The sequence below is a fragment of the Eumetopias jubatus genome, unplaced genomic scaffold, assembly GCF_037043125.1.
Source record: "Eumetopias jubatus isolate StellerSeaLion01/CBP00866 unplaced genomic scaffold, mEumJub1_p1.0 scaffold_13, whole genome shotgun sequence".
Lineage (NCBI taxonomy): Eukaryota > Metazoa > Chordata > Mammalia > Carnivora > Otariidae > Eumetopias > Eumetopias jubatus.
Window position 1 is genome coordinate 75749715 of NW_028274819.1, and position 24571 is coordinate 75774285.

Consider the following 24571-nt stretch of genomic DNA (forward strand, 5'->3'; position numbering starts at 1 on the left):
CACATATCTCATCACTGCAGACCTAGGGTTGATTCTCTTGGACTCCAAGGCCACTTGTTTTCACTGTGCACTGTCTTGAGTGCAGGAGGATGGAATACTGCCATTCTAAATCTTTAAGCTTCTGTATAGGATTCCTTAGGTAGTTTCTTGCTCAAAAGTAAGGCAAAAGACAATCTGAATGGCTTTCACACCTGTTTTTTAAGGAGGAGAATCTAGTTTTTAAATAAAACTTCATGTGGAACACTACTATATGAAACAGATTAGAACAGAGCAGCCCTGTTGGATTTCGGTGCATTGTTAAGAGGCTCGGCCACCCTCCCGATGAATCCCCCTCAATGACTAAGCTCCATTGTGACCCAGGAACGTTCTCCTTGCCTAGTGGTGGACATTTTAAAACAGTTACTAAGAAATAAAGTGAATGGGGCGCCTGGGTGGCTCAGTCGTTAAGCGTCTGCCTTCGGCTCAGGTCATGATCCCAGGGTCCTGGGATCCACCCCCGCATCGAGCCCCACATCGGGCTCCCTGCTCAGCTCCCTGCTTCTCCCTCTCCCACTCCCCCTGCTTGTGTTCCCTCTCTCACTGTATTTGTCACATAAATAAAATCTTAAAAAAAAGAAGAAAAAAAGAAAAAAAAAGAAGAAAGAAAGTGAATAAAGCAAGTATTGATAGGAGTGAAACAAAGAGGAAACAGAAAGGGGTAGGTCAGGAGACTTATCTCATTCCCGTAGGGTGGAAATCTTTTAGATGTTTATTTAAAAACGGGATAAAGAAGGGCACCTGACTGGCTCAGTTGGAGGAGCATGTGACTCTTGATCTCAAGGTCATGAGTTCAAGCCCCACATTGGGGATTACTAAAAAAAAAAAAAATGGGATGAATAAAATGGATATTGATGGGGTTAAACCAATTTAATACAGCACTACCTAATGTTAGGTGGGACAAAGGGACTCCCTACTGCTCTACGAACATTAAAGGGCCCCAAACAAGTCTACTCTATTTACCCCTGTTTGGAGAAACTCAGGAAGTTAGAAGGCAGGGATTGTCACGAGAAGCCTGACCAGCAATCCCCCGAGGCAACAGGCCAATTAATCAAGTTAAAGAGTCACCAAAGGGCATGGGTCCCTTGTTCAGCTCCTAGCTAGGGAGCCAAAGCATTTTGCACGAGAGTGAGTAAAATGGTCAGGGATTGGTGAAGAGAAATTCCCAGGACTTTTTGATTCAGGAGTCCCACAAACTGGTACCAAAACCCAGTCTTGAGGCCCTCACTCAGGCTGCGATTAGTTTTGAGAGCATGTAAACATGTCAGGGTCAATAAGATTATGAAAACTAGAATGTTGAACCAGGCTTTATGTGAAGTAACTGTGTCTTATTGCTGATCTTAGGAGGAAAGTAACCAGTATTTTGCCATTAAGTATGATGTTTGCTGTAAGATTTTCATAAATGCCCTTAATCCAGATTGAGAAGATTTCCTTCTATTAATAGTTTGTTGAGTAGTTTTTGTCATAAAAGAGTTTCAGATTTTATCAAATGCTATTTTCTCTATCTATTGAGGTAAGCATGGGTTTTTCTTTTTTATTAATATGTTTTATTACATTAATTGATTTTTTTGGATGTTAAATCAGCTTTATGTTCCTGGAATAAATTCCACTTGGTCATGTGTATATTTATTTTTATATGTTGTTGGATTTAATTTGCTATATTTTGTAGAGGATTTCTGTTTCTATACGCAGATACTGGCTTTTCTATCCTTGTGATATCTTTGGTTTTGGTGTCTGATTAATACTGGCCTCACAGAATGAGTGGGGTAATGTTCCCTCCTCTTCTTTTTGGAAGTGTTTGTAAATAATCATTATTAATTCTTCTTTACATATTTGGTAGAATTCACCAGGGAAGCCATTTGGTCCTAGGCTTTTTTGGGGGGGCGGGGGAAGAGGATAGTTTTTGGTTACTGATTGATTCAGTCTTTTAACTTGTTACAGATATACTCATACTGCCTACTTTTCCTTGAGTCAGCTTTAGTACATTGTCTATGAATTTGTCTATTTTATCTAAGTGATCTAATTTCTTGGCATATAATCGTTCATAGTATTCTTTTTTTTAAAAAGATTTTATTTATTTATTTGAGACAGAGAGAATGAGAGATAGAGAGCACGAGAGGGAAGAGGGTCAGAGGGAGAAGCAGACTTCCTGCTGAGCAGGGAGCCTGATGTGGAACTCGATCCTGGGACTCCATGATCATGACCTGAGCCGAAGGCAGTCGCTCAACCAACTGAGCCACACAGGCGCCCCATAGTATTCTTTTATAAGTCTCTTTATTTCTGTATGGTCAGTCATAATGTCCCCTCTTTTATTGCTGATCCTAGTAATTTGTCTTCTTTCTCTTTTTCTCTTTCTTTCTTTCTTTCTTTCTTTCTTTCTCTTTCTTCTTTCTTTCTTTTTCTTTCTCCTTTCTTTCTTTCTCTTTCTCTCTCTCTCTCTTTTTATTTTTTTGGGAGTCTAGGTGAAGATTTGTTAGTTTTATTACTCTTTCAAAGGACCAAATTTGATTTAGTTAATTTCATGTATTGCTTGTATATTCCCTTTAGTTCATTAATTTCCCCTATTATCTTTACTTTTTCTTTCTTTCTGCTTCCTTTTGGTTTAGTTTGCTTCTCTTTTTCCTTTGATGTAAGGTGGAAGTTTAGGTAAGTGTTTTGAGATGTTTCTTTTTTTTGATGTATACATTTACAGTTATAAATTTCCTTCTCAGCACTGCTTTAGTAGCATCCCATAAATTTTGGTACGTTGTGTTTTCATATTCATTAATCTCAAAGTGTTTTCTAATTTCCTTTTTTTTTAAAAAGATTTATTTATTTATTTTGAGAGAGTGAGAATGAGAGAGAGAGAGAGTACATGAGAGGGGGGAGGGTTAGAGGGAGAAGCAGGCTCCTTGCTGAGCGGGGAGCCCGATGTGGGACTCGATCCCGGGACTCCAGGATCATGACCTGAGCCGAAGGCAGTTGCTTAACTGACTGAGCCACCCAGGTGCCCCTCTAATTTCCTTTTGATACCTTCTTTGATCCTGGTTATATAGAAGTGCATTGTTTAGTTTCCACATATTTGTGAGTTTCTCAGATTTCTTTCAGTTGTGGATAAATTTCAAATTCCATGCCATTGTGATAAGAGAACATATTTTGTATTATTTCTATCTTTTTAAATTTATAGAGGAATGGTTGATCCTGAAGAATGTCCCATATGCATTTGAGAAGAATGTATATTCTGCTATTGTTGGGTAAAGTGTTTTGTAAATGTCTGTTAGTTTATCCTGTTGGTTCATAGTATTGTTCAAGTCTTCTTTTTTGTTATTGTTGACCTTCTGCATAGTTGTCTTATCCACTATTGAAAGTGATATATTGAAGTCTTCAGCTATTATTGTTATATTGTCTATTTCTCTCTTAATTTCCATCAGTTTTGTTTTCATGTATTTGGTACTTGGTTATTAGGTGCATATATGTTTATAATTGTTTTATTTTTCTGATGGATTAACCCTCTTATCAGTATAGAATGTCCCTGTTATCTCTACGCATATTTTTAAAATATGTCTACTTTTGTCCACTCCGGCTTTCTTACAGTTGCTGTTTGTCTGGGATATCTTTTCCCATCCCTTTAATTTTAATCAATTTGTAATTAAATCTCAGGTGTGTCTGCTATAGACAGCATAGTTGGTTCTTGTTTGGTTTTCAGTCTAACAATCTGCACTTTGATTCACTTGTTTAATTCATTTACATTTAATGTGAATACTGGTCCAGTTGGATTTATGATGCCATTTTACTTTCTGTGTTCTATGTTTCTTGTGTACTTTCCTTCCTCTTTTACTGACTCCTTTTTTATTAAGTGGATGTTTTCTACTCTAATTTTTAAATTATTTAATGATATTTCACAATGTTGAGTTATTTCCTAAGCAGCTCTTTTGTCATTTTTGCTCCAGGCATTTTTAAGTTTTTTCTTTTTGTCATATACATATTTATATTATGTATTTATATAAAGTTTTGATTATGTTATGTTCTGTGTCTCACAATTTCAATATTGAATTTTTACGAACTTCTTTTTACTATATATTCTTTCTGCTGATTCTCAATCATAGTTTCTTTGTCCATTTGTACTTACTCATTTCTTGCTGTAAGTTGCTCTTTTTTCTTATGAAATTATTTGTGTAAATTCTTTGACACCTAGGTTCAATATGGATTTCTCTAGAGATTTCTGTTTCTTTCTTCCAATTTTTGGGTCATCACAAATCCAGGGCCCCTATAAAATGAAATCATGGCTTGAGGTTATTTTGGCCCAAATGATAAAGCAAATTTAGACTATAAATCAGAGATGGGTTAGTTCATGATTGCAGATACCCCAAAATAGTTGTTTGCTCCTTTTTTTGCTGTCTGAAATGAAAATTTCCTTATTAGAGGGTAGAACAGACTTTATTTTTTTGTTTCATTCTTACTCTGAGAATTTGAATCTTGCTTTCTCAGATTTTCAGGGAGGGTATATCTCATATGCTCCCCACATGAATAAGCTCTGGGCATCATTTCCTGTCTATTACAATTCATGAACCTGAGAAAACCAAAGCTAAGATTTTTCCAGATTTGGCAGATGCCCTAAGGATAAAACCAACTTTTCTCTCTGGATTATTGCCTACATTTATATTTTTGGACTAAATGACTATTCTCTTGATAGTTGTTTTAGATGTTTTTTATATTTTATCAATTATTTTTAGTGTAAGAGGCAACTTAAAATCTAGTCTACCCTGCTCCTGGACATGGAATCCCATTAACTATTTTTTCACTCCTGTTATTTATCTGGCACCAGGACAGGTCCTGGAATACAAGTCTACCTAAACCAGTGCTACTTTGTGTCTTCTGTAAGCCAGTGCTGGTTTGTGAACTATTTGTTATCAAGATACAGTTGGGAATTGAAAGTGAATATAAGCAACTAAACCTCTACCTTATCTTGTCCCAGACTGTAATTGCCAAAAAAGATGAGCATTTATATCATGTCAGTGGATCTGCTGAAGACTGATAGCTCTTCATGGACCAGAGATTGAGTAGCATAATGTCTAAACTAGGATGGTTTTTTTAGACTTTTGCTGGGACCACATAAAAACTGATAAATGTTATGGATACTCTCCCCAGAAATATGTGCACATAAAGAGAAATATGGAAGTTAATATAAAATATCAGGGTATATATATATATATATATATACACACACAGATCCTCTGAAATCTTATAGATCTTGTTCTTTTAATCCTAGCAACAGACAAAGGCAAGGGCCCTGGACCCTTGTGTGAAGGGTGTGATCTCTGAACTGGAGTGGGGTTGAGGGGGGCCAGCACCTGCTTCTGACCTCTGGTGCCGCTGGCCTCAGGATCGGACATGGCCCAGAACTTGAAGGACTTAGTGGGACGGCTGCCCTCCGGGCCCCGGGGCATGGGCACGGTGCTAAAGCTGCTGCTGTGGGACGGCGCTGTGGTCTACGGCGTCTGCGAATCCGTGTTCACCATGGAAGGAGGACAGAGAACCATTTTCTTTAATCAGATTGGTGGCATGTAGGACACCATACTGGCCGAAGGCCTTCACTTCAGGATCCCCTGGTTCCAGTACCCCATCATCTATGACATTTGGGCCAGACCCCAAAAAATTTCCTCCCCCACAGGCTCCAAAGACCTGCAGATGGTGAACATCTCCCTGCGAGTCCTGTCTCGACCCAATGCCATGGAGCTTTCCAGCATGTTTCAGCGCCTAGGGCTAGACTACGAGGAGCGAGTGCTGCCGTCCATTGTCAACGAGGTGCTGAAGAGTATGGTGGCCAAGTTCAATGCCTCACAGCTGATCACCCAGTGGGCCCAGGTATCCTTGTTGATCCGGCGGGAGCTGACAGAGAGGGCCAAGGACTTCAGCCTCATCCTGGATGATGTGGCCATCACAGAGCTCAGCTTTAGCTGAGAATACACAGCTGCTGTGGAAGCCAAACAAGTGGCTCAGCAGGGGGCCCAGCGAGCCCAGTTTTTGGTGGAAAAAGCAAAGCAGGAAGAGCGGCAGAAGATTGTGCAGGCCGAGGGTGAGGCTGAGGCCGCCAGAATGCTTGGAGAAGCCCTGAGCAAGAACCCTGGCTATATCAAACTGCGCAAGATCCGGGCAGCCCAGAACATCTCCAAGACGATTGCCACATCACAGAACAGTATCTATCTCACTGCGGACAACCTCGTCCTGAACGTACAGGATGAAAGTTTCACCCGGGGCAGTGACAGCCTCATCAAGGGTAAGAAATGAGCCTGGTGACTGGGAACTCTACTCCCAGAGAAGAAGTGGATCTGTTCCTCCCCTGGCTTTTGAGGAGTCAGCTTGGGGTCCAGCGCACCCCCATCCCACCCCTAGTATCATGTGATGGTCCCTCCTGCATCTGTCCTCCCAACCCTTCTTGAATAAACAAAGCCTGACAAGTTTTCTAGGGAATGATTTTGAGTAATCATTTCATCATTCAACTTATTTGCCACTCCATTTATTTGTGGGTATAAACTGGAGTAGACAAAAGGGGGACCCTATAACAGACTATCAAGGGAGTAAGTTGAAAGATGTCATTTATTAGTCACTCATTCATCCAACCAAACCCAAGTGCCCGCAATGTACCAGATAAAGTTCTAGATCTCAGAGCATTGCTACAAAAAGTAAAATTTACCATTCTTTTTTCCATTGCTTACCTCCATGCTCTACCCCTGGAACCTGTACCCTCTTCCCACATTAGTCCCACATTCACAGAGTCTAGGTAGGAAGCAGAGCCCACTTGCCTCCATTAAGAGAGGAAAACTCACCTTCCCAAACATTCTTGCATTGAACAGAGCATGAAGTTCCAGTATTCAAGTGACCGCATGCCAGCCTCTGACTCAGGACGTGCGGACAGATAGGCTGAACAGTGTTGCATGCATTTGGCATAAGTGGTGTGAGTTGCAAAGTGTATCCAGTTGCCAGGAGCAGCAGACAGCAATCCTTGCTGCAAGGTCCAGCGTCCAGCATCCCTGGAGTCAGTGTTGTGGGCAGTGGCATTTGTGCTCAGCAGCGGGGGCTTATTATAAATTCCTACATGGAATCACATAGGGTGGGATTTTGGATTCTGTTCCTGGTTGTGTAGCCGGCTGCAAGCCTGTTCTCTGGTATTCCCTGAAATAAAACAAGGTGTGTTTATGTACGTGTATATATATCTATATATATGTGAGTATATAATAAATATAAATATCTATCATCTATTTCAATTAGAACAACTTGGAATCTGTTGTTCACACCAAGAAGTGAAAGAGAAATTCATGTAAGAAATAGTCTCAGCAAGGATTCAGAGATTTTGTTTTTCAGTTTTATTGAAATGTAGTTGACATATAACATTGTATAAGTTTAAGATGAATACCTGTTGATTTGGTACACTTCTGTGTTGCAAAATGATTACCATCCCAGTGTTAGCTGACACCTGCAAGTTACATAATTACCATTTCTTTTTTTTGTTGTGAGTACATTTAAGAAATGTACTCTTAGCAACTTAGAGATTTTCTTTATGTTGAGCTGATAATCACTTTCTAAATCTTCCACCTGTCTATACTCCAGCATAGAGAAAACAATATGTATCTCCTAGCATGTTTTGACTTTTTCTTCACAGGAAAAAATAACATTTAAATGTGGACTTAAGTCCCTTCCCTACCCTGAGGGCTCTCTGATCACTGACCTCAGTGGTTCCGGATACGGCTGAGTGCCAAAATTGCTTGTGGGTTTATTACAAAATACTCAGGCCTCTTCCTGGAACCACCAGCTTAGAATGTTGGGAACAAAGCTCGGGAATCACTTGTTCAACAAGCCCTACATGTGAGGCTGCTGCACGTTCATGTGGGAATCCTGGTCTGCAGTCTTGCTACCAAATGTATGATCCAAAGACCAGAAGCATCAGCGCCAAGCTTATTATAAATTCAGAATCTCGGGCTTTATTCCAGACTATTCTGGATCTTGACGAGAGGTCTGGGTGATTCCTGTGCCCACTAAAGGCTGGGATCAGGGCACCTGGGTGGCTCAGTCGATTGAGCATCCAACTCTTGATTTCGGCTAGGTCATGATCTCAGGGTCATGGGATTGAGCCCCGGGTCAGGCTTCTAACGTAAACTTGTAATGTAAACCCTTTCCTTCTTTACTATGCTTGTGGTGTACAGCCTGCCCCTCAGCGATAGAACAAATACTCCACAAGGCTGGCAATGTTTACCTGTTCTTTATTTTTTCCACTGAGGTTTCCTACATCAAAAAGAGTCTGTCATATATCCGCCACACAACAGAAATCAGTTGAATGAATAATCAGCATAGAGCACCTCCCTGCTCTAGAGACAGTATCTTTATTAATGCAACCCTAGGCCAAATTCTATTTGGTGGCCACTGTAGCACGAATCCCCTCACTTGCCATCAGTGCTGCCCATGCTTTCTCACATGCTGCTCTCTCCCTTTGCTCAGCTCCTCCCTCCACCCCAACCCTCCTGCACAGCACAGGATTACATTTCTCCAGAAAAGATGATCCTAGGCTTATGGGTCCTATTTCCTAACCAACTGGGCACCTAAATTAGACTTTGTCTTATAAATCCATGAGTTTGCATGAGAGCCAGAGCTTGGGTAACTGGAGGAAAGGGCAGAGGAAGGGGGCAAGCTGCAGAGAACGTAGGAACCCAACAGGAATTTAAGATGAAGAACTCTCGGATCCCTCCTCTCTACTGATTCCAGGATCTGATTCTTTAAAAAAAAAAAGATTGGAAAGATGGGAAAAACAGCCTAGGAAACAGCCCTGGAAGGAGGGCAAGAGCTGGATGAGTGTGAAAATGAATCCCTCGATGCTACAGAGGCCTGCATGCAGGGGTTCCCCGGGACCGGTAAGAACATTGACAGGCAGAACGACTCCTCCTGCTGTGAGAGATGGGGGAAGCCCAGAGGAAAAGGAGACCAGAACTCTACACAGGAAAAAGAAGAGGCAGAATCCAAAAGAACCCACAGAAGAAAAATACAACTACAGAAAGGAGAGGGGTTGAGGGCTGGACCCAGGCCAGAACGCAGGCTGACCCAGCTACATGAACCCCTTGCTGCCCAGGGCCCTGGAAACAGGACAAGGTCCCCGTGGTGTCCAGGTCCCTATGATCACAGGTCCTAGTGGGACAAGGTTCTACTGAAGGGACAAGGACAAAGGAGCAGAGGAGATGACCATGCCCAAGAGTGACCGTGGTGAAAGCCCACACAGGCCCCGTCCACGCGAGGCTCCTCAGGGCCTCTCCTGTCCCCACCCGCAACAGACTCAGAGCAGCAAACCTGAAGGTTCTGGAAGGTTCTCAGACTTCCCCTTATTTTCTGTCTCAAACTTTACAAATCTTTTCCTTTATTAGCCCATCAACTCCATGTGACAAGAAGTAGAAAAAAGAAATTCATATCTGGACTTTTATTTTAAATAGGGAAGTAAGACATTACTACTCAGGGCGACATGAAGTACAAACAGGGAGGGATACAGCCCAGCCCTGCCTCTGCGGGAACCGGAAAGTGGGTGAGGGAAGAAACGTAGAGGTCAGTGTGGGGAGGGGGTCCTCGTGGGCCAGGGGTGGGCCAGTCTCCCCAGCTCCTCGCATCGTGCTAATAGGAGCACAGATTTGTCCAGATGCCAGCTGCAGGACGAGAAGTCAGGGCATCCGCAGGTCCCGCCGTGGGAGTGGGGCCAAATTGCGTGTCACCGGTCCGACCCAAGGCAGCTGTCTCACACTTTAGAAAAAAGCAATCACGAACGAATTCAGGTTGGTCACATCACACAAGTGTATTTCTGTTTTTGTTTTTGAAGATTTATCTATTTGTCAGAGAGAGAGGGAGAGAGGGCGCGCACATGCACACAAGCAGGGGGAGCAGCAGGCAGAGGGAGAGAGAGAAGCAGACTCCCGAAGGAGCAGGGAGGCTGATGTGGGGCTCGATCCTGGAACCCTGGGATCATGACCTGAGCCAAAGGCAGCCGCTTAACCGACTGAGCCACCCAGGCATCCCAGTCACGCAAGTGTTGACATTCTCAGCAGTCCATTATGTGCCTAAAATGTCCCACTCAAGGAATCCCCATGACTCCATTGTGTCCCCTCTGCCCCAACCCCTCCCCTACTCCGGGCCCTTCAGGGTCTCGCCTTTAGGAACCCTGAGAGACATATCAGAGCCTTAGGCAATCTCACTTCCTGGAGCAGAACAACAATGGGATGTGGTCCAAGCCCAGAGCTATAACTAGAGGAATCATGGAGTGAGCGAGCTCCCCCCGCCCATGGGCCTAAGGGTCTTAGGGATCAACCTCCTGACTCAAACTCACTTGCAGCTAAGCATAGCCCCCTTCTTTTTCTCCTGTGGGAAGAAAATATTATGCGAGAGGCCAGGGAGAAGACTGGACAATGAGATCCTAGACATCCCCCAGCCCCGGACCAGAGGCTCTTGTCTACATACTTGGGATCTTAGTTTTGCATGTTTAGTGACCCATCTTGTTCCATGAAGGATGGCCTGTGCTAGCAGCTGCACACATGTTTCAGCTTGCTTTCTCTTCAAAGCTTCTCTAAACCCGTCCCATAACTGTATTTGTGTTTCCCAATCCTGCCCTGAGTCTCCAGTCACAGAAGAATTTTAGGGCTCTCTAGGACTCCTTACTGTCTTTGCACCTTTTACTGAAAATTTGGTTTATTTATGTAAATCTATTTCTCCTAAAAACTCACTTCAAAGTCCAACTTCTACCAACTGCCTGATTCCAAATCTACCACCTCATTTTAATTTTTTGTTACAACAGCACCCCATTTCCAGACACCAAGTCCTGTAATAGTTATCTACTGCTGTGTAACAAATTACAAAAAAAGGAGACAGCTTGAAACAGTGAACATTTATTATCTCAATCCATTTCTGAGTGTCTAAATTCGAAGAGCAGTCTAGCTGGGTATTTCTGGCTACAGGTTTCTCATTAGGTTACTATCGATAGTTTGGCTGGAATTGCAATGATGAGAAGTCTTGACTGGGGCTAAGGAGGTGTATTCAAGCTCACACATGGGGCTGTTGGCTGGAGGCTTCGGTTCCTTGCTGGCCACTTAGCCAGAAGCCCTAGCCTTTGACTACATGGCCATCGCCACACGTGATCATCTTTATGACATGGCACCTGGCTTCTTCCAAAACAAATGATCAAAGAGAAGGAGAGAATGAGAGTGCAAAAGACCACAGACCCTTTTATGACCTAATCTCTAAACATGGCATCCACTTTTTTCTTTTCATTAGAAGTGAGTCACTGAGTCCAGTCCACACCCAAGAGGAAAGGAATTAGTTTGACCTCTCAAGAGGAGGAAAATTAGAGTTTGTGAACATTTTTAAACCACCACACCCTATATGTAAGGTATCATTATCTCCTGCTTGTTTCCAGATTTTTTTCCTATCTTTGGTTTCCATCAGTTGTATAGAGATGTGCCTGGGTGGTCTTCCTGGTGGTCTCTCTTGGTGTATTGAGCATCTTGGATCTATAGGCTAAAGTTGGAGCCTTTCAAATGTGATTTCTTCAAATCTTTTTTTCTGCTCTTTTCCCTCCTCCTTAGTTTTGAACTCCGATTGACTGTCTATTGCCTATTGCCTTTTATATATTCTTCTATGGGTTTCTAAGGATTTATTTACTTTTCATTCTTTTTTCTCTGTGTTTTTTTTTTTTTTTTGGATTGGGTAATTTCTATGGATTTATATTCAACCTCGATGCCTTCCCAAGACCTTTGCGCTCATCCACTGAATTTTCATTTCAGTTTGAGAATTTTTATTTGGTCCTCTCTCTATTTTTTTTCATTCAGATTTCTTCCCTGTGCACCCTTTAATGCCAAGATTTCCTTTAATTCCTTCAACATGTTTTCATTCAATTCTTTGAAATTCTTAGATCTGCGTGGGAGTCTTTGAATGCTGAATCCAATATTGGGACATGCTGTCAACATTTCTGTTGACTTTCTCATTATGGTTACATATTTCTCTTTCTTTGAAGGTCTGATAATATTTATTTTAAAAGTGGATATCAGAGATATATTTTAGCAAATCTGGAACCTATTTTATTTTTCTGAGGATTGCCTTTATTTTTTTTCCTAGAAAATGGTCAACTTGCCTTGACCACACAGTGAAATGTGAACCCCTGCTGTATGTGATAGCTAGTGTGTTGGCTCTGTTTTCCCATATCCAGTTGCTGCATTTTTATCCTGAATCTCGAGTGATCTGTCCTGCATCTGTGTAATTTAGTGTGCCAACGAAGGATTTGGACAGTTTCTACTCCATTTTGGCCTCACCGTCTCTGTGGTTGCCTTGTCCTTGATATTTCCCCTAAATTTTCAGATACCCACCCCAACCACAAGTTCTGACCTTCGACACCTCAAACCAGTAAGGTTTTTGCTTTCTGCTGCCTAAGCTTTGTGCTAACTGAAGAATTCATCAGTTGAAGTGTGGACGTGCAGAATTCACCAGGACCAGTCTAGTTCTTCCTGGTTTTTTAGCAGTTTCTCTTGAGTGTCCCACAACCATGCACAGATTAGTGGTCAGCCAGGGATTTTGTTGCAGCTTGTACTTAGATTTGGGATCTCAATACTTTTGCTGCTCTCTCGCTTTCATATTTTTCCCTCTAAACTTCCAATTACTCTGCACCATGAAAGCCATCACCCGCCTTCTTGAGCCACTGGGGCTGCAGTTATGAAATAATCAAAGAGAAGGAGAAAATGAGAGAAGAAGAGAGAGTAATAAAGAGTTAGGAGAATGCTCCCGTAGGTAAGGAGGCTATGATTTGCAGTTCCTACCCATTTCGTTCAAGATTCAAGTAATTCAGTATCAAAGTTCTTCTCATATTTTTACCTGCCTGTATTTATTTTTCAGTGACTTCAAATATTTGTTTTGAATATTTTTGTCCAGTTTTCATAATTGTCTTCTGTAGGAAGATTTGCTCTGCTTCTTCATACTGCCATTATCAGAAGTCCCACCTTGCAAGAGGGTTTTGGGGAGAGAAGGCCATAGGCCATCTTTTGATCTTCTGAGACTAAAGTGGATCTAGGCACCAGAGATTCACTATTCAGTTTTGTCACATGGACATAAGATTAGGTCTGGGGTCTGGGCACACAAACTCCCCAGGGGAATCACTGAGTTCATGCAACCCACGATGACAAAGGATGCCCCCATGTCATTGCTTCTTTAGTGTTGGAGACCACAAATTACGTACCTGAGAATTCTCACACGTTTTCTGAAGGAAGTCAACAGAAATGCAGCTAAATCTGAATGGTGGCCTTGGAAGTGGTTCAGTTAAATCTGAAACAAGCTCTGCCTTTGTCCCCCATCCTCCTCAGAACTGTGAAGTTATGGGAATCTCTCATCAACCTGACAGCTCTTTGTAGCCTTTGTCAGTGACAGCCCCCCATTATTTAGTGGGCTCTGGGCTTTTCCACTTCACACTTTCCCTCCACCTCTGAGAAGTGTAAGCCCCTTGAGACCTAACTGCATTGATATGCTCAAATCCTAGTGAATAACAACGATCAAGCCCAAAGAAGAGTTATGACTTCTCATCCCACTTGGGGTCTTCTCTGAACCAAAGTCCCAATAGGTACAAAAAGCTCCCATACGAAATGGAAATGGCACGTCTACCTGAAGGCCAAGCCTGGATGCAGAGGCCTTAGCAATCTGCACCAAGAGACAGCAGGCAACACACATGCTCATTGCTGCTTTCCCAAACCCCTGGCCACCAAGGGACGTGACAACAGACGTGCCACCTGAGAATGAAGTCTGTTCCATTGTGGCACCTCCAGAGGAATGCTGCAGCCGTCCACTGTGGGAAGGTAAAGTGTTGACAGCCCACAGCATCGGAAACTGTGCAGCTAGGGTGAAGATCGATTGGCCACAGAGCATACAAACTGACATGACTGAAGCACATAGACTCATGGGCCTTCACTGACCGACCCGCTGAACAGTCAGGCCACTGGGCTCCTGAATACTGAATTTTGAAGGGCGCATCACATGGCAAATCCTTTTATAGATGCAGGTTAAACCCCAGACACAAATTCAAACTTTAGGTTTTATCTTTCATGCCCATGAGAATGGATTTCTCTGTTTATATATTTAAAGGCTTAATTATTGGGTAAATATAAAATAGTCATATCTTTCTACTAAACTGACATGACGCTGTCTTTATTATGAAGTCAGTAATAGATTATAATATGTTATAATTCTTCTTGCCTTAAGTCTACCTTCTCAGACCACACCAATACAGTTACTCCAGCTCTTTTCTGGTTAGCTTTTCATGGTATCATTTTATTTATTTATTTATTTATTTATTTATTTATTTATTTATTTAAAGATTTATCTATTTATTTATTTGAGAGAGAGAGAATGAGAGAGATAGAGAGCACGAGAGGGCAGAGGGTCAGAGGGAGAAGCAGACTCCCTGCCGAGCAGGGAGCCTGATGTGGGACTCGATCCCGGGACTCCAGGATCATGACCTGAGCCGAAGGCAGTCGCCTAACCAACCGAGCCACCCAGGCACCCCATGGTATCATTTTAAACCCCTTTCTTTTCAATCTACTGTGTCCCAGTATTTAAAATGTACCCTTTAAACAGCTTGTACTGGGGGTTTTTCTTTATGTAGCCAGACAATCTTTGTCATTAAACTGGTATATTTAGCTTATTTACTGTCTTCTTTATTTACATAGAGGAAGAATTAATCTTCATGATATAGTCCATGGGTTTTCGCAAAAGTCTACAGTGTATGTCCATTACCATAGTCATCGCATGGAAGAGTTCCATCTCCTGTAAAATTTCATCATGTTATACCCAAACTTAGCAGTGATCTGTTCTCCATCCCTATCGTTTGTCTTTTCTAAAACGTCATGGAAGTAGAATTCTACAAAGTGTCACCTTTTGAGTTTGGCTACTTCTGCTTAGCAACATGTATTAGAGATTCATTCAATTTGTTGTGATAATATTTCATTCCTCTTACTGCTGAGTAGCATTCAATTGTATAGATGTAACAGAGCTTGTTTAGGCATTCATCTGTTGAAGGACATCTGGACCACTCCCAGTTTTTGATGATTACTAGTACAGTTGCAAAAACAGCCAACTATACAGGTTTTTGCGTGAACTCAAGTGTTCATTTCTCTTAGATCAGTAAGAGTGGGGTTGCTAGATTATATTGTAAGTATACGCCTAAATTAATGTGACACTGCCAAACAGTTTTCCGAAGTGGTTGTATCATTTTACATTGACACCAACATATATGAGAGTTTTGGTCGCTCCATGTTATTGCCAGTATTTGACACTGTCAGCTTTGGGTGGTGTTTTTTGTTTCAGATACTGTACTAGCTGTGTAAAAGGATCACACCATGGTTTTAATTTGCACTTGCCATATGGCGAATGACGTTGAATATCTTTTTGTATGCTTAGCTGCCTCCCACGTATTTTTTTGGTGCTGTTTTTACCTCTTCAGTGAAGTGTCCGTTCAGGTCTTTTGCCCATTTTTATTTTTATTTCATTTTATTTATTTTTTGCCCATTTTAATTAATTAATTAATTCATAAATTTTAAAGATTATTTATTTATTTGTCAGAGAGAGAGAGAGAGAGAGAGAGCATGAGAGGCAGAAGGAGAAGCAGGCTCTGCCCTGCGCAAAGAGCCCGATGTGGGACTCAATCCCAGGACCCTGGGATCACAACCTGAGCAGAAGGCAGATGCTTAACCAACTGAACCACCCAGGCATCCCTTGCCCATTTTTAAAATTGTGTTTTTCTTACTGTTCAATTTTGAGAATTTTATATATATTCTGGGAAAAAGTCCTTATCAAAATGTGATTTGCAGGTATTTCTTCCCAGTTTCTTACTTGCCTTTTCATTGTCCTTATAGCATCTTACACAGAGCAAGTGTATAGTTTTGTTAAAGTCCAATTAATCATTTTGTTCTTACATAGATTGTGCTTTCTTTGGTGCATATAAGAACTCTGCCTCATCAAAAATCATAGTATTTTCTCCTATACCTAATTTCTAGCAGTTTCACAGTTTTATATTTTAAAGTCTATATACATTTTGAAATAATTTTTGTACAAAATGTGAAGTGTGGGTAGATTTTCCTTTTTTTTGCAAATAACAAATCATTTCAGCACCATTTGTTGAAAAAATGATCCTTTCTCCATTGAATTGCTTTGAAAATTTGACAGATATCCATTTATTGTATTTGTGTGTGTCTATTTCTGCTTTCATCCTCATTATTTCCTTTCTTCTTGCTTTGAGCATACTTTGTTCTTTTTCTGGATTTCTAAGATGGAAGTTTTTAGACTACTGATTTGATAACTTTTTCTTTTAAAAAAAGTGTTTAATGCTATGAATTTTTGTCTAAGCACTCCTTTAGCTACACCCCCCAATTTTTCATATGTTTTAATTGGTCCTAATTTAAAAAAAATTCTTGGGGTGCCTGGATGACTTGGTTAAGCATCTGCCTTCGGCTCAGGTCATGATCCCAGTGTCCTGGGATTGAGCCCCGCGCCGGGCTCCCTGCTCAGTGGGGAGTCTGCTTCTCCCTCTCCCTCTGCCCTCCCCCCCTGACTTGTGTGCTCTCTCTATCTCTCTCAAATAAATAAATAAAATCATTAAAAAATAGATTCTTTTGAAACTTCCTCTTTGACCCAGGGATTATTTACAAGTGTGTTATAAAATTTCTAAATACATGGTATCTTCTGGAAATAACTCTGTTTTTGTTTTCTAGTTGAGTCTTACATTGGTCACAGAATATATGTTGTATGATTTCTGTTTTTTTTTAATCCTTTAAAGTTTGTTTTAGAGCCCAGCATATGGTCTCTCTTGGTTAATGTCCCAGATGCACTTGAAAGGAACATATATTCTGCTGTTGTTGAATGTTCTACAATGTCATTTTAAGTTTTCCCTTTTTCAGTATGGAGGTTCCTCAAAAAGTTGAAAATAGAGCTACCCTATGACCCAGCAATTGCACTACTAGGTATTTACCCCAAAGATACAAATGGGCACCTGCACCCCAATATTTATAGCAGCAATGTCCACAATAGCCAAACTATGGAAACCCATATGTCCATCAACAGATGAATGGATAAAGAAGAAGTGGTATACACACACACACACACACACACACACACACACACACACACACAATGGAATATTATGCAGCCATCAAAAAATGGTATCTTGCCATTTGCAACAATGTGGATAGAACTAGAGGGTATTATGCTAAGCGAAATAAGTCAATCAGAGAAAGACAAGTATCATATGATCTCACTGATATGAGGAATTTGAGAAACAAGACAGAGGATCATAGGGGAAGGGAGGGGAAAATGAAACAAGACGAAACCAGAAAAGGAGACAAACCATAAGAGACTCTTAATCTCAGGAAACAAACTGAGGGTTGCTGGAGTGGCGGGGGGCAGGAGGGATGGGGTGGCTGGGTGATAGACATTGGGGAGGGTGTGTGCTATGGTGAGCGCTGTGAATTGTGTAAGACTGCTGAATCACAGACCTGCACCTCTGAAACAAATAATACACTGTATGTTAATAAAAAAAGTTTTCCCTTTTTATCCTTGATAATATTTCTTGTTTTAAAGTCTACTTTGTCTAATAGCATACAAGTTTGCTAAGGCTATTGCAATAAACTATCACAGCTCTGGAGGATAGAAGTCCAAAGTCAAGGTGTGGGCCAGGGTTGGTTCCTTCTAAGGGGTTGAAGGAAGGATCTGGTCCAGGATCTCTCATTGGTTTGTAGATGCCCACCTTCTCCTTGTGTCTCTCTACATCATCTTTCTTTTTCTGTGTCTCTGTGTACATTTTTCTTTTTACAAGTTCACCAGTCAAACTGGAGAAGGGCCTACCACAATGACCTCACTTGGCCATGAGAACTTCCATAAAGACCTAATCTTTGAATCAGGTCATATTCTAAGATACTAAGGACTAGGGTGTCAACACATGAATATGGGGGGCTTGACTCACCCCGTGGCAGAGAGTAGTGCAGTTACTCCATTTTTCTTCCAGTCAGGATTTACATGGTATATCTTTTTTCCATTCTTTTAAGCTATCTATAGGTAATATTTTTAAAACAGGTTTTCTGTAGACAGCATATAGTTTATCTTTTAATTGTCACATTTAGGCCACTTATATTTAGTATGATTATTGATATGGTTGGATCAAAATCTACCATCTGGCTAAGTGTTTTCCATATTTTTTTTTTTGCCTTTTCAGGTTAATTGAGCGTTTTTTATGATCCTATTTTATCTCCATAATTGACTTACTATGTATTTATAACTATCCTTATAATTCTCTATTGATTGCCCTAAGGTTTACTAATATATCGATAACTAATTAGAGTCTACCTTGAAATGCTGTTATAGTGCTTCCTGAATAGTGTTATCTTATAATAGTGTATTCCCAATTCCTCCCATCCTTGGCTATTGTTGACATATATTTTATTTTTACACATGCTAGATGCAACAATATCTATATGTAACAACACATTGCTACTATTTTTGCTTTGGACTCTTATCCTTTAGAGAAAGTAAATATGCAAAAAATGCACTTTATTTTACATTCACTTATTGCTGCACTCTTCATGTCCTCATATAGATCCAAGTTTCTGTACAGTCTCATATTTTCTTTTGCTTAAAGAATTTCCTTTTATATTTTTTATAGTATAGATCTGCTGGCCCTGAATTCTCTGTTTTTGTTTCTCTGAGAAAGCCTTTATTTCACCCTCATTTTGAAGATACATTTGCTGGCTGGCTTTAGAATTCTGGGTTGACTTTTTTTCTTCTTCGAACACTTTAGAAATGTGACTCTTTTGTCTTCCAGCTTGCCTGGTTTCTGATGAGAAGTTTGATGAGACTTATTTTCTAGCAAGTTGTGCTGGTTGCTGACACGAAGCCTCGGCTTCTCACGATATAAATCTCTTTCTAAAGTTGCTTGAGTATCCTCATGCTATGGCTGCTGACATCCCCCAGAGCAAGTGATTTAAGAGAGAGAGCAAGGAGGAAGCTACAGTGTGTCTTCTATGACCTACTCACAGAAGACAATAGCATCACCTCTGCCACATTCTATTTGTTAGAAGAAAGTCACTAGGAGAAACCCATGCTTTAATGGGAGGGAATTAGGCTCGGCCTTTTGAGGGGAAGAGACTCAGAGATTCTGTACCTATACTGAAAAACCACCACAGGGTTTAAAGAGCCTCACTCTGGGGAGCACCTGGGTGGCTCAGTCAGTTAAGTGACCAACTCTTGGTTTCAGCTCAGCTCATGATCTCAGGGTTGTGAGACTGAGCCCAGAGTCAGGCTCTGCACTCATTGTGGAGTCAGCTTGAGATTTTCTCCCTCTGCCCTTCCCCTTGCTCTCTCTCTCTAAAATAAAGTAAATAAGTGCACTCTTTAAAGAGCCTCATCCTGTAGGGGCTTGTGAAGTGAATTCCTTGCCCTTTCCCATTCCTGTGAAGGTGCTAACATGATTTGAATGGCTCAGTCATCACACTGTTCTTATCAGTGACCCTTTCCATGTGTTCACACAGTTACCAGGGTCATAACTCTTTTCTTGTCTGAGAAGAAGAAAAAGTTTTCTAAACTCCAAAGGACTCCCGAAGGATAAAAGATAATAATGTGAACTGTAAGCTTATAAAGTTAAAAAAAGAAAATATCACATAATGTCCTTGTACACTTAGGGCGGGGTCAACTTTCTTTTAAAAGTCTCCAAAAGTACAAGCCATGTAGATATGACTACATCAAGATTAAGGATTTGGGTTAGATAAAGGACCTCCTAGTTAAAATTAACAAGTGATAGATTGGGAGTAGATATTTGCAATGTTAAAGAAAAAAAGGATAAAATTTCTTCCAAATCACAAAGAAAAAACATGAGAAACCCAATTCTTAAAATGGCAACAGACGTACACAGACAATTGACCGAACGGAAAGCTCTGTAGCTATCACGCATAGGGAGAGGTGCCTGCCCACCCACACTAGTGAGCAGAGAAGACAAACGGCGAAGAACAAGCCTGTTGCAAGCTCACACACATGAGATGCGCAAAACCCAGGGCGTTGGACGACGCCAAATTTGGAGGGGGGACGGCGGATGGAGGGCCAAGGGAAGTCTGGGCCCCGCCCCCGGTCACGTGCTCCCCGGAGGGTGCGCGATCCCGGCGGGCGGTGCGCGCCCCTCCACCCACGCGTGGACCGCCGCTGTGTCTCCCGCTGCGGAGCCCGGGACGCACCGTGTCCGCCGCCTGGCGTCACAGCCTCGCCCTCCGGATGCCGAGGGGAAAGTACCCTCCTTGAGAGCTCGCTGCCTTGGAAGCGCCCCTGCGCTCGTCGGGAACATGAGTGGTCGCGCCCGCGTGAGGGCCAGAGGCATGGCCCGCAGCCCCAGCGCCGCGGGAGCCGGGCGCGCACTGGCGCCGCCCTCGGCCTCGCCCCCGCCCTCGGCCTCGCCCTCGCCCTCGGCCTCCCCGTCGCCCTTGGCCTCGGTGTGTAGGACACGTGGCCCACAGGGCCTCGGTCTCCTCCTCCGTGGCCTTCACGCACACCGCCTTCCTCTGCTTTTACCTCTTCCTCTCTTAGGGGGGAATAGTGGGGTACCTTGCCGCTCGGCTTCGGGTCTTCCCAGGGTTTCTCACCTTTTTCCCTTCTGGGGGGCTTATCGAGTAAGATAGGCCGGTGAAGAGTCCTGGAGATTGGAGGCAAGTGCGTCGTTCCCTTCTGCTTTCTGAGAGTTTAATTACTTGACTCTGTTTTAAGTCTCCTGGAAAGAACTGTTGTACCATTGTAGGGCATATGCTCAAATGCGATTTGTCTCGCTAATTCATACACTCGCATAAGTAATCTCAAATACAGATGTGGTTTAGAGTCACCCGCTGTTTCTTGACCAACCACGGTGGGTAGGGCTCCTGGCTACACTTAGACAAGATTAAATTAAATTGGCTGGCAAATCAGCGACGTTTGAGTGATGTTACTCCTACCTATCAGGATTTGGAGCGGTCTCTTAGACCAAAAGTTCTCAAGTGAGTAGGCTGTGGTCATTGTGCCTTTATTTTCATGTCATTGTTTTCTCTTGATTTCATGCATTTTTTAGCAGGCCAACATATACTTCTTGAGCAAAGAGAAGTAGTTACTGTGAAAAGAGGAAATATTAATGGTTCGCTTGGTCTGTTTCACGAACTAATTTGGGACCCATTTATTCAGGAGAGTTATCACCTGAGCTGGTGGCCCAAGTCCCCTGGGCTCAATTTATTTTCTTGCTACAAACGTGTTTACATCGGAGACCCCATGTCTGGAGGCAGCAGAAGCATGAGGTCTGTGTTCATCTCTACCGCCTTCCCTCTGATGAGCTCCCTGGGCATGAGAATCATAACTCTACCTCTTTACACCTCCAGGAGTAACAGCTATATCTGGCTCACAGTCAAAATTAAAGTTTGATAAATGGGGGAAAACTATAGCTGCTCCTTATCCTTTTTTTTCTAGAATGGGCAGTCTCTTCCCATCATCTTGTAAGCATTTTACCTCTTAACATTAGCTCAGGGTAGTCCGATGACTTAGGACATGATACCGTTCTTATTTTGTGATAACCTTTTGGTTTATGACTTAAATCTAACTAAGCTTTACACCCCCCCCCCCCATTTTAGCCTGCATCTGTTGATCTTGGCAACAATGAAGCATCGTCTACCAGTGGCTTCGTGGGAACAAGCAGGATGTCTGAGAAATGTAAGTGCAGTTCTGTCTGTTCATTCCGTTCCATTCCATCCGGATGGATCAGGAGTGACTGCTAAGCTTTACAGCAGCAGGGTCACTTCTTGAGCATCCCATTTACCTCTTCTTGGAGGATTCCCCATGTGTGTGAGGTTTCTTTGGGATTCCCAAACACAGTCTGCCACTGCATTTGCTGATACTGCTTGGCAGTTGGGCATCCACGGCACCAGGAATCCAGTCTTCTGATTTTGTCTGTTCACTGAATAATTTTGAAAAATGTTCAGAAATTCTTTATGGCATGAAAGTGTCAGTGCCCCACCCTGCAGGGGTAGTAGAAACCTGGCACCCCAGCTGCCATGCTCTCTTCTTTTGTCCCCACCACCTGATAGTAGGTGTCTTCACTGCAAATCCAGATTCGGACTCAGGATACGTGTCCACATGCTACCACAAGTGGCTGCTATCGCAGTGTGGGTTGGCCTTCCCCGTACCCTGGTTTGCTAGGGCTGCCATGACAAAGTACCATAGACTGGGTGGCTTAAACAACAGAAATGTGGTGTTTCATAATTCTGAAGGCTGGAAGTCCAAGATCAAGGTGTCCACAGCGTTGGTTTCTTCTGAGGCCTTTCTCCAGGGCTTATAGATGGCTGTCTTCTCCCTGTGTCATAACATGGTCTTCCCTCTGTATTGGTCTGTGACTTCATCTCTTCTTATAAGGACACAAGTCAAATTGGATTAGGGCTCATGCGAATGACCTCATTTTAGCTTAATTACCTTATTAAAGACCCCATCTCCAAAATAGTCACATTCTGAGATATGAGGGGTTAGATCTTCAACATATGAATTTGGGGGACACATAGTTCACCCAGTAACCACTGCTGAAACCTGTTAGCCATCTCCCTTGCTCTGACTATGAAGTTAAGTGATGTAAGCTCTAAGCACTTAGGTTCTCCCAGACTCTGTGGATCATCAGTCCTTCCACCATCGTCTGCTGGGCTCTCTTATTGTCCACCGGGGTTTTTCTAACTCTCCTCAAGCACCCTCTGTGATCTGAGCTCACAGAAGTGCATGTGGTCTCAGAACACCTGCTCTGAGAGGCCGTGCATCAGGTCCAGCACTACTGCCACCACGCACAGCCTAGTCCAGCTTCTCTTGGGACTTGCATTCCATGTCTGCTGCACATTCTTGTGACTAGCAAGGGTTGGAGATTGAATTTTTATTTATTTTTAAAAAATATAGTAAAATATACATAATATAAAATTTACCATATTAACCATTTTCTTTTTTTTTTTAAAGATTTTTTATTTATTTATTTGACAGAGAGATAGACAGAAGAGCACAGCAGAGGGAATGGCAGAGGGAGAGGGAGAAGCAGGCTCTGCACTGAGCAGGGAGCCCGATGCGGGACTCGATCTCAGGACCCTGGGATCATGACCTGAGCCGAAGGCAGGCGCTTAACCATCTGAGCCACCCAGGCGCCCCATATTAACCATTTTCAATTGTATAGTCTGTTGGTATTAAGGACATTCACATTGTTGTGCAACTAACACCACCATCATCTCTAGGACTTTTTTTATCTTACAAAACTGAAACCCTGTACTCATTAAACAATAACTCATCCCTCTAACCCCTGGCAGCTACCATCTTTTTTTTTTTTTTTTTTAAGAGTTTAGTTATTTGAGAGGGAGCCCGTGAGAGAGAACACAAGCAGGGGGAGTGGCAGACGGAGAGAGAGAGGCAGACTTCCTCCTGAGCAGGGAGCCTAACATGCTCAATCTCAGGACCCTGGGATCATGACCTGAGCCAAAGGCAGACGCTTAACCGACTGAGCCACCCAGGTGCCCCCTGGCAACTACCATCTTATGGTAGATTGCTTTTTTAGAAACCACCCAACATCTTTTGAAACCAAAAGCAGTGGGTGATATGGATAATCTAGTAAGAATAATTTTTTAAACATTTTTAAATTTTGTGACCTTGCTGGGAGACTCAGACTCCACTGAAAGGGTCTGAGCAGCAGTTTGGAGCAAGTGATGGTGTCATTTGAGGGAGTTGCAGTGGCTGTATCAAAGGACAGAGGTCAAGTCAGAGTGTTAGAGATTGGTCATACTATTACTTCATAGTAATATTATTACTACACTTGCTTTGTAGTAATATTCTGTACTTTTCTTATTTTCACATTATCTTCAAAAGTGCCAAAGTTGTATCCAAAAAACCAACATCTCTGTACTTGTTTAAACAAAAAATGTGTATTTGGAAACAGATTTTACTTTCATATTTGCCAGAACCTAACAGTAAGTAATATGCCCCAAGGTGAAATGCTGGCTTTCATCTTCAAAGGAATTATCTAGCATAAAAACTAATATCAGTGTTCTGGGCAGTTCTCTTCTCGTGATTGAGAGAGGTAAGAGATTCAGCCCCAATCTGTAAAGAAGTTGGTGTGGACTATCTTTGTCTGTGAGTCTTCAGGGTATTATGCAAGAGCGGAAGGGGGGGGAGCTACCCTCCATACATGAATGTGGAGCAGGGCATAGGGGATAGGGCTTTTTCTCTTTAACCAAGAGGAGAATCAGACTATACAAAAATATTATGAGGTAGAATTCATAGTTTGTTATTTCTAACAAAATGTACCATGCTTCCTTTACAATTTTCAATTTTTAGGCTGAAGACTTCTGTATAGTCATGATTGTTTTCAGCAGTATGGGCCAGTTTTAATTAAAGCCACAAAAATCTGAGCTTTGGTTAGAGATGCAGTTTTGTTAGAGTAGTTGTAAACAGCATCATTAGAATGAAACATGAGATGTTATGGCATTCTCTTCAC

The 24571-nt window shown here is 42.1% G+C and overlaps 1 protein-coding gene and 1 pseudogene across 3 annotated transcripts in view; both read left to right on the plus strand.

Annotated features, from left to right (window-relative positions):
- Positions 1 to 5406: 5406 nt before the first annotated feature.
- LOC114221546 (prohibitin-2 pseudogene) lies at positions 5407 to 6329 on the plus strand (annotated as a pseudogene).
- A 14061-nt stretch (positions 6330 to 20390) lies between these two features.
- Positions 20391 to 24571, plus strand: part of PIWIL4 (piwi like RNA-mediated gene silencing 4) — a 43534-nt gene continuing 39353 nt past the window's right edge. Inside the window, exons 1-2 of one of the 3 annotated variants that reach the window (XM_088017738.1) lie at positions 20391 to 20495; positions 21693 to 21771. In XM_088017738.1, coding sequence (XP_087873864.1) covers positions 20391 to 20495; positions 21693 to 21771 — 184 coding nt within the window. Of the gene's footprint in view, positions 20496 to 21692; positions 21778 to 24571 lie in introns of all 3 variants that reach the window. The other 2 variants (XM_028119648.2, XM_088017739.1) reach the window with 2 other exon arrangements.